The sequence below is a fragment of the Notechis scutatus genome, chromosome 2 (genome assembly GCF_049901735.1).
Source record: "Notechis scutatus isolate UNSWTSFEM ecotype Mainland chromosome 2, rNotScu1.2, whole genome shotgun sequence".
Taxonomy (NCBI): domain Eukaryota; kingdom Metazoa; phylum Chordata; class Lepidosauria; order Squamata; family Elapidae; genus Notechis; species Notechis scutatus.
In genome coordinates this window covers 165,663,375-165,678,083 of record NC_142010.1, presented here as the reverse complement: position 1 = coordinate 165,678,083, position 14,709 = coordinate 165,663,375, and the positions used below count along the sequence as shown (strand labels likewise).

General features: G+C 37.0%; 1 protein-coding gene across 7 annotated transcripts in view; it reads left to right on the top strand.

Annotated features, from left to right (window-relative positions):
* Positions 1-14,709, top strand: part of SPAG17 (sperm associated antigen 17) — a 120,243-nt gene that overhangs the window by 12,831 nt on the left and 92,703 nt on the right. For 4 of the 7 annotated variants that reach the window (XM_087957286.1, XM_087957288.1, XM_087957287.1 and 1 more), the window contains exons 4-9: positions 1,182-1,313; positions 4,370-4,586; positions 6,299-6,493; positions 7,973-8,148; positions 11,021-11,161; positions 12,318-12,399. In XM_087957286.1, the coding sequence (XP_087813412.1) occupies positions 1,182-1,313; positions 4,370-4,586; positions 6,299-6,493; positions 7,973-8,148; positions 11,021-11,161; positions 12,318-12,399 (943 nt within the window). The remainder of the gene's footprint in view (positions 1-1,181; positions 1,314-4,369; positions 4,587-6,298; positions 6,494-7,972; positions 8,149-11,020; positions 11,162-12,317; positions 12,400-14,709) is intronic. The other 3 variants (XM_087957290.1, XM_087957289.1, XM_087957291.1) reach the window with 2 other exon arrangements.

The following is a 14,709-nucleotide window of genomic DNA, read 5'->3' as shown; positions in this document are numbered from 1 at the left end:
ATGTGAATAAGAATTAAATACGTTAAGAAGGGGATCGTTATAATAATTAGATATATAATACATAGTAGTATAAAGTAAGTATACTGATATTATAGTAATGAAAATGTATTAATTGTAATTGTTATTGCACAAGATATTTATACCCAGACGTCACACTGTTTAAATGGAAGATGGATTGTTCGTATAAAATAAAATTAAAAAAATATTACAAAAAAAAAACCTTGACCAGATGTGCTTGCACTCCCAGGTCTTCTAGAGTGCTCCACAGCTTGCCATAATTGACACAATGGAAGGCTTTCTTGTAGTCAATAAAATAGATGCATTTTTAATGTTCTTAAGATTTTTCTATGATCCCGCATAGATTTGGAATTTGGTCACTAGGATCATGGTGCTTTCTTCGGCCAGATTGAACATCTGGTAATTCCCTTTTGATGGTTGACGTTGTATGATCTTAAGGAGAATCTTGGCTAGTGTGAGTGATGAAGGCAATAGCAGGGTAATTGGAGCAATCCTTGGAGTTGCCCTTTTTTGGCAATACAATGAACATTTCCATTCCTGTAGCCATGTGTTTGTTTCCCACATTTTTGGCAGAAGTTTGTGATGGTTGTGGGTGCCATAAGCTTCAGCAACCCTGCAGGAAGGTATCAACATCTGGGGCCTTGTTGTTTGGCAGTTGGCTCATTGCCCACACAACTTGAAGTATGGCTGGTTCTATTACTGCTTCCTTTTCCTCATTATCTTGAAGAGGCTGGGGCTTCTTATTGTTGGCATACAGTTGTTCTGTATATTCTTGCCATTTGTTCTTGACCATTTGTTGGTCAGATAGTTGTTTCCCTCCCCTGTTTTTGATGAGCAGTAAATGGTGTTAGAATCCTTTTCAGTCTCATTGCTTCTACCTGTTTAGCTGCTTTTCTTCACTCAGCTGTTCTAATGGATTTATCTGAGAGACACTTTTTTCTGTCTTCTTGTATGGTGTGTGTTCAACTGCTCTTTCAATGATAAGCAGTTGAAATTCTTGTCACAGTTTGTTTCTCTGTAGTGTTAAAAATAGTTTTTACCTCAGTTGCATACATGGAAGGGATTTGGGTGATGCCAAACCTCGTTGGTAGTGCTGTTGATGTTGCTTTTTGTTTGCATTGAAATATATTCTTAAACTGTTACTATTTTGTTTATCTCTGCAGGTGATAGAAATGGCAAAAAGCATTCTGGATTCTGGGGAAACACTTCCTGTAACTTTGATTGGAAAATTAATTAAATATCAAATGCTATGCATCAAACAGAAAGATCTTCAGAGAAGGATTGCTGAAAAGAAGGTAGCATAGTTTCCAGTCTATAAACACCTATCTGGGAATAAATCTTACTGGGGTATTTTTCCCTTACTTCTGAATAGACATTTATCCAGGGGTGGGATTCTACTGGTTCGGACCAGTTCTATAGAACCGGTTCTTATGATTCTGCGCAATTCGGAGAACCAGAAAATCATGCCCCTGGCTGGCCCCGCCCCTCTCCACCTGCTCCTCCCCTACCTGCACAGTCAATCCTTATCGTGCATGCGCAACATTGCATGCATGCCCAATATCGATGACTGCATTCTACCCCGCCCAGTCACTCCTTAAGGTATTTCTTTTTTTCCCCTCCCGACGATCAGCTGTTCCTATGATCAGTTGTGCCAAGATTTCCCTCACTTACTTACGCACCCGCCACCACCTCCATTTTTTGCCTTCCTGGGAGCAAAAACGCCCCCCTAGGAGGCTCCCCTGAGACCCAGAAGGCCCCAAAATGGACCACAGGGGGGTGCTGCTTGCCTCCCCATGCTCAGTTTTTTTTCCTTCTTGAGCCCCAGGGAAGCTTTCTGGGGAAAAAAATGCCCCCCGAGAGATTTGCTGCAAAAAAAAGGCCACGCCCACCCAGTCACATGGCCATGCCACCTGGCAATGCCCACCTAGCCACGCCCACCGAACCGGTTGTTATAAAATTTGAATCCCACCCCTGCATGTATCTGTTTAGATTGTTACTGGGACAAAAGAAAAACAGTTTGGGGGACAAAATCATCTTTTTTTGCAATGCTTTTTTTCTTATTGTTCCTTGATTAAAAGTTGCAATGAGTTGGTCACAGAGTCTTTTTAAAAACTAAAATAAATCGCCAAGATCAATAAAGGACAGGATTTGGCAGCATTGGTGTGGGCAAAGCCAATTTATTTCTGATAGCTAAACATCAGAGCAATCTGGTAGCAAAAACATCTGAATATGAGGACTGATAGAAACTATTTGTAACTATCAGCACCAGGCTAGGAGTCATCCTCAACGGGATTTTGGTTGAAATATCTTGTTTCAGTTCTTCATCACTTTTATTGATCTCATGTAGTTGGTGGATTGTGTGACTGGCTGGTCATTATTTGTGAAGGTCACCAAGTGAAGAGGTGGTCAGTGCCATCGTTTTTTGGTCGCTTGATTGATACAGCTCCTTGTATCAATAGAGCATTGAGGTAGGTTTGTGAGCCACCATTATTCCCAATGGTTGTAGAATTCTGGCCGTCACTTCTGATGTTCTTCTGAAGTTTGGTAAAGTTTCTTTCTGTGCTATGGTTGGCTATGTGGTGTGGTGGGGTTTGGGTAATGTTCATCGGAGTATGAAGTTTCTTGCAGAGAAACTCATCAAAAAAACGTTTTTCTTCCACTTTTCTTAGTGTTTTGGTGCTGCAGAGTTCTGGCTCTTTTGAAGAGATCATGAATGCAGCTCTTCTTTTGTGAGGTGGGGTGGTTGCTGGCAAAGTTGAGAATTGAACTGTGTGAGTTGATTTTCAGTAAATGCAGGTTACTAGTTCACCACTATCTAGTCTTCTTATGTCAGCATCAAGGAATGGAAATCGTTGATCCTTTTCTTCTTCGTGTGTGACTTTGATGCCTGTGAATATGTTACTGAGTAGGTGGTGTGCTTCTTCCAGCTTGGAGCATTTGATGATGACAAAATGGAAATGGTGGCTCACAAGCCTACATCAACGCACCAACAAGAACTGACTAAAACCAAGAACAAAATACAGGAGGAGAACAGCAACGTAATCTACAAGATCAGTGCAACAACTGTGTCCAATTCTATGTTGGACATAAAGGACGACAACTCAAGAATCCATGAACACTGACTAGACATCAACTGACATGACCACAAATCCCTGATCTTGACGAGCAGTCAAACTAGCAGCACTAGTTCGACTGAGATGGAACAAAAATCATTGGCCATGCCACCACACACCATGCATGTGAATTCATTGAAGCCTGGTATTCAACCAACAGATCTATCAACAAACATGCCAATTTGGAGGAGGCTACAAACCCATAAGCAGCTGTATCAATCAACAGCCAACCAATGAAGGGACCGACCACCTCTTCACTTGGTGACCTTCATACATAATGACCAGCTGGTCACATGACAGATCACGTGGCATAACCAGCCAGGCACTAACCACATGACCACATAAGATCATTAAAAGCGGTGAAGAACTGAAACAAGACATTTCAACTGAAATCCTGTTGTGGGTATCACCTAACTTCAGAAGCTTAACACCAAGCTCAGAGAACAAACTATCACCAACATATCTGAATACACAGATCATGAAATACTGAACTAAACGAACCTATGACCTCCTTCCAGTGCCATGGTATCTTCTCATCTGAACAAATAGAGAACTGGAAATTCTGTTTGGTATATGCATGTAGTTTTAAAGCATATGTGCATTTGAAGTATATTTTTAAATATATCTTTGGTTTTTTCTGCAGCAATCGGTCCTTTGTTCAATTTTGCAATAAAATTTGTTAGAAATAAAGCCTAAATAGGCATCTTAATAATAAAATGAGTATCATATACTAGCTGGAGTTATGCTCAAATGATATTTAAAATTTGAGCTAATATTTATTATGAGAATGAAAAATGAAAAAAAATCTAAAAATGGTCGGAGCAGGTGGAGAACTGTTAAATTTGTGAAACTTACAACATAAACATTAAGAGAAAAAGGAACACAGTGCTTTCCAAGTGTGTGTAACTGCATGTGTGTGTGTGTGTGTGTGTGTGTATTCAATAGTAAACATTTTCTATAGTGTTTCAACAAATGAGTCAACTGCCAAGCAAAGTATATTTCAGTAGTCTGTAGGGAGAATATTCTCAGTGACAGTGAGGAAGATCTCAAACATTACTCAATTTCTTCATAATGGTTTTAATTGTTCATTTCTTTTGAGATACAGATGGTAAATGAAATAGGAATGAAATACAGCTTTCATTTTTTTTTAAAAAAAGCTGATGTATGAATTAGATTTTATAACAACTTTTCTTTAACATTTACAAGAGCATAGTGATGCAATTTCTCTAATTAAACAGGCACTAGAGGAGCGAGACAAGGAGAAAGAAGACAAGGGAAAGGGGAAAGGAAAACCTAAGAAGGAGAAGGAAAAAGAGAAGCCTGCCAGTGCCAAGGCTGGAAAAGGAGGCAAAGGAAAGCGGTCCACTGATTCACCAAATATATCAGCGACAATTGTTAAAAAGGATACCAAACTTAAAAGACGTGGGGAAGAAGATGAGCTTGATAAATTCATTGGTAGGTTAAAAAGTGCATCATTGTATCCCCTCCTAAAAGTGAATCTTTCCATTCCAGACTTCTTTCAGATTGTTTCATATATTATACAAGATTCACCACAAGTCTTAAAATAGTTGCAAGTATTTAAGTTACTTTGAATTGTCCATTAGAGAAGGTTTTTGTGTGTGGAAGGAAATGTGATTAGCAAATAACCATGTTTATACTAGTTTGCATTTTTATATGGAGTGAAAAAAATCTCCAAATGTGCAAATTGGGCATTATCAGGTAGAACAACTGAGTTCCACTTGGTAAAATAATTTCTATCTTAGAGATCCCAGCAAAGCTTCCAAATATTATATAACTTGTTGATCTAATATTACCTCTGTGGATTTTGTTTTCTCAGGGCAAACATAATCAATGCTGTTTTTTCAGCATGCAAAGAGAAAGCATTTTTCTCTCATGAATAGCTGATTGTGCTGTTGAAGTTTCAGTTAAACCAATAAATGACAATATATGCTCAAAATTCAAATCTTAAGATTGTTTCATAAAGTCCAAGCAGGAAGTTCATGGTAGATTCAACTCTTGATCATGAAATTTCTGAATACATGAATCAGAAGGATATTCAGTGAATTGAAAAATACCCTAAGCTTGCAATTTTTTCCACACCTTAATTTGGAGTTAGCCTCACTGAAGTCAGTGTGATTTGGTTTTGAGTAAACTTTGTAACACCAAAAATGATTCCATGTCTTTACTGAGCTCTTGCATCCATATCCAAATAAAACTTCTTTATATTATCTTCCACTGGGTATAATGTAAATATGTTTACAAGCCAACAAAGACATAATCATATCTTTTTGTGCCATTATTTGGGGGACACCAAGCATTGCATTGTAATAAAAATTCCCAGCAAGCTGATCTACTTTCTCAGTGATTTGATTTATGAATTCTTAAATTAGTTTATTGAACTTAATTCTCCATTCTTGCCCACCTACTTTCTTTTCAGTTTTTAACCATGGCTGTTTCTATTTTTTGAGAGTTAGTGACAAGTGCCCTAAGTAACCATACAGCAACTAGAGTTATAAAATTTTCTGTAGGACTATTGAACAATAATATCAGTCATTTCAGTTGAATTTGTTACAAGTAATATTTGATATTTATTATAAATGAAAGAAAAATGTGAATGGGTGTAAATGAAACAATTGTACAGATATGAAATGCTACCTTTTAACCTTCCTATGATTTTTAATAAAAATCTAGCCATTATTTTGTGAGATGCTATTTGTGGCAGCATGCCTCTTGAATGTTCTCTTGTAAGAGATCAGACTTGCCCCTGCTTACTGGCCTTTTGCAAGGCATTAAAAACCTGGTTTTACCATAAATCCTGGGGCCTGATAGTATGGTGAGCCCATTTCCTGGTTGTATTGAGTGGAGGATGCTGTGAGTTGCTATTTTATGCTATATATGTAACTTACAATTTTGGTTATTTCTTTTATTTGGTTTTTATCTGTTTTAAATATATATCATATACATACGATGGATGGTCATATAAATAAAATAAATGTATGCAACATATGAATATATACTGTATGTATATGTATATGTACATGTATGTGTATTACATTATACACACATGTACCTGACCATCAACTGAAGAGGCCAATTCAGATATTCAGATATTATCCCAACCATATATCTTAATCAAAGCATGGGATTCTATATAATGTTTCAAACAGATGATGAACCAGATGATGGTGCTCAGTATTATTTCATAATTACTGGTTTTTACAATCCTCAACTTTTACCTATACTGTCGGATCTGGGCATCAATATTGGAAGCATCATTCAGATTTCTTCTGACAATTATGAGCCACTCCAGACCTATTTAGAAACAACTACATTGCAGGAAGAACCATCTCTTACATCAGAAGGTAGGCTACTAATTATTACAAGCATGTATATTTTTAAAATAAAGTATAATTTTAAAAAGATACATACTTATTATTGATCTTTCTATAGACTTAAATCTTTATCTTATTTTGGGGGTCTGTTTCCTTGGGAATGACAAATAAAAGAATTTAGTGATAGAGGCATGTCCTAAAGAGAGCAAATAGGCATTAGTGAGAGATAAAGTCATGTCTTAAAAAATAGTGAGGGATCATACTAACTTCTCATCCATTGATAACATAACAGAAATATAGTCAAGTGATTCAAGTAAGGCCGTGATATCCTTTGCTGATCTTTTGGGAGTCACCAGCAGCTGAAAGTTGTGCATATATACTTGAAAGGATATTGTTTGCAATAAGTTAGTTTTGCCCCCTGAAGATTGAATTATGACAACAAGCGGTACTTGCAACTTCCCTTGAAATGATTTTTCCAAAACTATAACTAGTCAAGAATGCAGTTGTGTTGCTGGGTGATTGCAGGACCTGTCTCTTGCAAGATCTACACGTCTTACCAGTTTTTTTCCAAGGCTCAATTCAAAATGTTGGTGATGTTCTTTAATTGGATTATTCTTTACTGGCCAAGCGTGATTGGACATGCTAGAAATTTGTCTCTGGTGCATAAGCTCTCAGTGTACATATAAACAACAAAGTGATCAGTCATAGACCATAATCATAAGATACTGTTGTGCTGGATTCAAGGTATGGCTTGGTAAAAAATACACAAAATAACCAGATTGTCTTTTAGATTATGTGTTTCTTCAGCTGGACAAAGACGGGTCACGGGCCCCTCTAACAGAGAGGAAGCCCCAAACACACACAGAGATTCTTATATTTATACCTTTTCTTACATTCTACCCAGTCAGGCTGGCACATAAGAGATACAGGAATCATCCAGAAAGTCTGGCACACAGTAGATATAAAAATGTTCTTAATACATATGAAGGTTTTTAGGGACACTGGCTAGTCCCTGGCATCTCAGGACATTGGGTGTTCCCCAAAAACTTTGTGGCTTTTTCTTCCTTTTGCCAGCACCTCAGTTACATTTTCCGTTCTCTTTTTAAAATAATCTTCAGAGTATGCATTGTAGTCAATAGTGCCAGTAGTGTAGTGAAATACAGAATGACACTGATGTTCTATTGTTTTACTGGAGGGAATATAGCTGGGTTTCCATGCATACATTTTGAAAGTTTATGCTCCACTTAAAAAAAAAAAAAGTTCTGCAGTACTCCAGGTGAGTGCATTCTAGTGGTTCATCTTTCTTTATATCATCTTTGTTTTATAATTAAATGGATTTAAGACAATTTTTTTTAAAAAGTGTGTTTAATGTTAATGGGAGATGAATCTTAAATTAGTAGCAGGAGTGAATACATCTTTGTTTTCTTCTTCACCAAAGTATATTTTGTTTTAGCCATGGATATACAAATATATTACATTAATCTGTTTCTGATGCAATTCAAATTGTAGAATCTGAAAGCAAAAAGAAGCAAAAAGCAGATAAAGACCTGGAAACATTCTGGAAATATGTGGAGCCAATCCTGAACAATGGAAAACCAGGATCCAATATTTTTCAGATAGCTAGACTATATCACAAAGTCCAGGAGTCTTCCTTTCCTGTGGACTGGAGCAACAATGACTTGGTGGTTAGTAGCCTGTTCTTATACAAAAGGGCATTCTTGTTGGGTTTAGGAGCATAAAATGTTTTAATATTTGTCTCTAATTCAGGTCCTTCATCCTAGCACCTTAAACTTTCTTTGCTTACTGGCAATGGCCATATTTCCTGGTGAGTAAGCATTTTAAGGGGACATGTGCCAGTCACTGTGGCAGATAATGGGTTAGGTGAAATAGAGTTTTGGAATTTTGCTGCTTCTGGTTTTTTTTTCTCTAATAGACCAAACTATATAGAAGAGGAATGTTCTTAAGCTTAATTTCTCAAACTTTGCACACTCCACTGATGTCCACAGCCATACTTTCTGGTTCTGATTATTGATCTTATTATTTTCCTGTTTTCTCATATACTTCTTGACAAAATTTACTGTCAAAAATTTGCTTGACATAATAGATGAAAATTATGATAAAGATGTATTACAGTATTTAATCCATCAAAGTGAAATAAAACAGTTGAAAATGTTCCAAAGTTTGTCTGGAAACAGATGAAATAAGCATTTATAACCAGATTTAGAAATGGAAATAGTAAGGATGGGCAATCCAGAAGGAAGAAATTAATTGCCTAGGAATCCCATTTGTGATCCCATTTGTTCTCCTGTAAGACCATGTGCATATTTCCTTTACAAACCAAAAGAATTCCCCATGAGAAAATTCTCTACAATGGATGTTGGGGAGGGAAAATAATTTTTAGCAATGATTCAAGAAGATTGGGTTCTTGAATTATAATTGATTAAACAGACAGCTGGGTACAATGGTAATGGATGGAATAACTTTTTATTGAAATTCTTCCAAAATAAAAATATTAACAATTTAAACCATTCAATCTGAACAGCACAAAAATCATATTTCATTATATTGTTTTTTTAAAACAAGTTTTATTAAAAGTTTCAACAACAAACAAATCATTACATATTGAATCTTTCCCTGTCTTTCTACAATAATTTCCCCAATATTCTCATAAAACACAAACAAACACAAACAAACATAAAAAAATCTTTTAGTAAAGTACCTTGGCCCCAGTTACCTCTCTTTGCATGGGCTAAAATAATAGCACATATCACTCTTCACATTTCTATCTTATTTAATCCATCTTAATTAAATCATTAAATTTGTATCTTTGCCCATTCAATTATCCCTCTATCTCTTCTTATAATAAAAAAAATTTCTCCTGAAATCACCAATCAGAGTATGATGCCTTTCTATCCTCCCCTAAGTTAGTAAAATTAACATTCAGCATAACAAATACCCAATTTGGTTCTGCTTGGTACATTCTATCCACCAAAAATGTTTAAATACATTGTATCCTCCTTTCCTTCGATATTTTATTACATTTTAAAAATCAATCATTATTAAAAACTTCAACATTTTAATTTCTTATTAAATCTTAAACCATTCTAATTTACTATTTCAAATATAAATGTTACAATACCATCTTCTGTACCTTAGCAGAATCTTTCTTACAGAAAATTATATTTCATCCTTTGTCTCTAAAAAAATCCTCTTCTCCCATCCAATTTTAAAGCTTTGAGGCTTTTCTCCGCCTTTCCCCTTTCTTTCTTCCCCCACCAAATCTTCCTACCCCCTTCTTCTTCTAACCTCTACCTTGCTGGGATCCCTTCTCTGTTGTGTTCCCTTTTTCTCTTGTTTGTTATCATTATATTTACTTTGCATCATATTTTTCTCTTTCTCAAATGTTTTTTTAGATCTTAAGTCCTTCATTTTCCTTGCTCTCTTCCTTCCTTCTTCCTTAGATAAGTTTTGGGATTCAATGAAGATGGCGTCTTCGCCTCTTCCTTGTTGTTCTTCTTCCGTTTCCATCTGTTCCATTGTCTGTTGATAATTGACCAGCGCCATTTCTAGAAATAGAAAAGCTTTTTCCATGCCATCTTTGCAGGCTGCTTTTGTTTGCTCATATTCATCCCTCAGGTCTTCAAAAAGGAAAGCCATTATAAATAAATCTTTTCTTTTCTTTATTCCTCTTTCTTCTTACACCAACCAAATATTCCGAGAGAAAGGCAAAACAATCCCAAAATCCACAATCCTCAATAAATCCAAGCAAGCCAAAATTCCCCCTTCCTCTTCCAGGGTGGTATCAAACAAATAAAAAAAAAAGAATCCAAGTCTATATTTTAAAGCCTTATTAAGATTGTATTTCTGTCCTCAAGTCTTCAAGGCATCTCCTCCAACAAGTTCCAAATTAATATATTTTCTTTATCCTCTCCTTCCGGCTTAATTCCGTCGGGAGGAGAGTAAACTTTCCTTCAGCACCTCAAAATAGCCGCTTTTTTTCTCTTGTGGAAGAAATCATCAGAAAACCATCTTTTCCAGGAATTAAATTAGATAAATCTCAAAGCCCTGGGTCGACCAAGAAGAACTTTTACTTTCAATAACTTTCTCCTCTTCCTCCTGCGCATACTTGCCCGGCTGTCAACTTCTTTGTGGCGCCATTACGGACCGCCGCTGCACCGCCCTGGTAACAGGGGGTTCTGCCGCCAGGGAGGGGGTCTGCAACACCCCCAAACCCTTCCTCCGGATCCCCTTACTTTCAGCTACCCCTGCAGGGCAGCCTTGCTCCGCACCCATCCGGTCGGAGCCCCAAAACGGCTAGCGCGGCAGGGATCGCGCAGCTTCGCGAATCCCTACCGCCGCGGCCGACAAACCGAAAACTCATATTTCATTATATTGTTAAATTGGATGCATATTGTTGCTAAAACTTTTACGCCAGTTGCCTCTTGCTTTTACTTAAGTACTCATTTGAGTAGAACAATAGAAGCTGGGATATAAAGTGAATAAGCAAATAACTATTGTAAACTCTGCCTTTACATTTTTTTGTCTTCTGCTACATAGCTTGAAACTGGAACAGAAATCTTTGAAAATGTTGCATGTTTAATGTACGACTGCCTGGATTGGAAAAGACAACACCAGTACTACTTGAATTCAACTAGATTTATTAATGTACCTGTGGTAGAAAGGAAAAGTAAATTAGAGGTTTGTGGTAATAGCAAAAAATATTGTAATATTATATGTAAAATCTGGTATGAAAATACATTTTGCTTAAAATCCCATCATTTGGATATTGTTAAGACCTATATCATAGTTCAGAACTAAGTTTAGTGATGGAGTAATTACTGTTGAATTGCTCCTTCAATTTACTGGGTATTACTAATAACCTGCTAGACTGGCAAGATATTTATCTATTTTATTATTACAAAATTAATATAGCAGCATATCCCAAAATGATAGGTAGTGTACAGACAACAGATAAAGAAATAAAAACAATGCCATCAATCTCTATGAGAAACATTCAACTGAAAATTACTTTAAAATGTGATTTATATTAAGTAAAGTAATTGGATAGCCTATTAAAACCAACAAAAAAGTCAGCCCAAGTTCAACTACTAGACCTCAAATATCTGGCGAAACAATGATTTTAATACCTTTCTGAAGCTCAGCAGTGTGAAGGGAATCTGCATTGGGAGTAAGCTGTTCCACTGCCATATAGCCACCACCAAGAAGGTCTGCTTTGGGTTCCTGCCTCTCTCATTTCTCAGGCTGGGACACTGACTGAGCAATGAATCACAAGTATATTGATGATACATCATCCTGAACTGACTGGTTGCTTCTCCCAGCAGATTTACCTAGATGTCAAATAGCAGGAGGGAGAAAAGTGAGCCATAGCAGTAGCTGTATTTTGGCCATGGACAGAATCACTTCCCTGGCCAATAACTATTGACTAGAGCTGCTCCGTTATGAAGAAGCTGAACCATCATAAAACAGTAATCCCACTTCCAGCTGTCACTGGTGATCCAGGAGAAAACCATAGTCAATGCAGTCATATAATAAGACGTCTAACAGGATTAGAGGGGGCATATTTCTTCCCTTCTAGTCCTGGTACTAGACTTTTTTGAACCCTGAAGAGTGTTGATTATAGCTGAATCAAGATATGGCCCCTTCAGGAGCAGATGCTCTGTTGCTTCTTGAAGGAAGTTGATACCATGCATTCTTAAATCCAGGCATATCCCTCGGTGTGCCCAGAGGGATACTAGGGGTCTAGCCCACATAATTTTATTCACTTTTTTTTAGCTGTAACAAAGTTAAAGCATAAAAATGGATTATTTTGTTTTAATTTGTTTTATTTCACTAGGTACAGATGCCTGTTCCAGTTACTCCTACAAAAAAAAAACAGGCTATAGATGAGCCTGTGCCACTCCCAGTTTTAACTGCAGGTACATATAAAATAACCTGAGTTATTGTACAAAAATTATCAGAACAATTCCTTTTCACTGATCTAGGAAAGTGTGCAGTATAACATTGTGCAAAATGTTGGTGATAGCCATGGGAATATTTCTGATGGTCTTTTCATTTCTGGGTTCTCTATATAGCTGTATTAACATGACAGATAACCCCAGAATTTTCTGTCCCTATTGCCATTGATCATTAACTGCTGAAGGTATTTTCTCTAGCTTTATAAGCATAAAGTACACTTTATGAAGATTATTGACATACTCCAGAAAGTAGATAAAACAAATCTGAATCCCTTGAAGAATGTAATCCCTGTTCTTCAATAGGCACTGACTACTTATATTTCAAACTTAACCACAAAATGGTTAAGTAGCAAACCCATACTCTGTGAGGGACGACCAAATCATTCTGCGGGTGACTAGAACATACAGCTTGGAAGTTAGATTACCAACATGCTTTAAGTGTGTTGTTAGATACTGTATACGGTATTTCCAGGCTATTCCAAGCTAGAGTGAATATCCATTATAATAATAAGTTATAATATGATTGTTGTTATGGTCCTGTAAATCAGTCTTGACTCCTAATGACTAAATGGACAGGTTCAACAGGTCCATTCAGGGTTTTTGGCAACATTTTTTGGAAATATTTTGCTAGTACCTAGTAGAATTCTTTTTTATTTCCTACCATAATCTAGCTCTGAGAGAAAGTAACTGTTGGCTTTTCTGGTTGGGGAGAATTGGAACCTGTGTTGTTCTACTCCTAGTTCAGCACTATTAACCATTGCTCCAAATTGAGCGTGCAGTTAGGAAGTTATAAAAGTTAAAAATGAGGGTTGTTCATAATAAAAAAATGAGAAAACAATCCCTAATAATAAACATTGGCAGATAAACAGCAACTGTGGCACTCATTGAATTTAAGATGAAATGATTAAATTTAAAATGCCCAGTTGAGCTGAATAATTCTCATAATGAGTTTGGCACTATAGAAGTCTCTGTATGAAAAAACAAAACAAAACCCTGAAGTGCCATACTAGGGATTGTTTTCTCATTGTTTGATTATGAACAGCCCTCAGATTTTAAAAAGTAGTAGTATATATAATTATTTAGAATAAAATTCATATGTAGTTTTGGATAAAGCAGGATCCTTTATAAAGTTGCTGAAACTTAATCATTCCTCAGTGATGCTAATGCTGCTTTGGTAATTCAGTCCAATTCTGTCAAATTGGATAGGAAAGGATCAATAGACATGGTGTGTCTCACTCTTCAAGAACCTTGTAGATCTAAAAAAAAAAAGGTTGAAGAAAGAGGCACTGATTTTGATAAATTATGGCATTTAAGCTGGAATAAATGTGAATTATTTTGTTCACAAGATTTCCTGAAAATTAATCACAACTGACATTAATGATTTATGTCCTATTTATTTATTAATCAAATTTACCGTATTTTTGGAGTATAAGATGCTCCTAGCTTTTGGGGAGAAAAACAAGAAAAAAAACCTGCCTCTGCCTCTGCCTCCCAGCAATTTGCCTCCTTGCAGCCAACAGCAAACAGCCTGTTTCAGTTTCAATTTCAGCACAGCCTGGTTAGCACAAACAGCTGATTGTCAGTTGGATCGGCCTCCCAACGAACAGCTGTTTCAGGCAGCAGAATGCCATAGCCTATTGCAGTCTCCTTGTGCCCCATTTTTGGCGTCTGCATCCTGTTTTCAGCCTCAGCACACCCCGTTTTCGGCCTCCGTATGCCCCATTTTTGGCCCATTCCAGGCAGTGGGGATCAGAACGGGTGGAAAATGGGGCACATAGAGGCCAAAAACGGGGCATGCAGAGGCGGCAATAGGCAATGGGAATCCCTGCAGCTTGAAATTGCTGATCATTGGGAGGCCGATCCTACTAACAATCGGCTGCTTGTGCTAATCAGGCTCTGCTGAAGCTGAAACAGGCTGTTTGCTGTTGGCTGCAAGGAGGCAAATTGCTGGGAGGCAGAGGCTGGAGGGTGCGGTGGTGGTGGTGGGCAATATTTGGTGTATAAGATGCACAGACATTTCTACCCACTTTTGGGGGTGGAAAAATATGTCTTATACTTTGAAAAATACAGTATATAGCAGTCCATCTCATGGGAAATGATTCTGGATAATAATTATATTAGTTATATAGTGTCAGCCCTATGAGATAAAGAAACCAGTGCAATATAGGTCAGTACTGCTTTTATTCTAACAGAATCTTGCAAGTTTGAATGTGCTTTCCACCTCCCTCACTTTATTTTCGTATGACTTAGAGAGAGGCCTGTCGCTGCTCA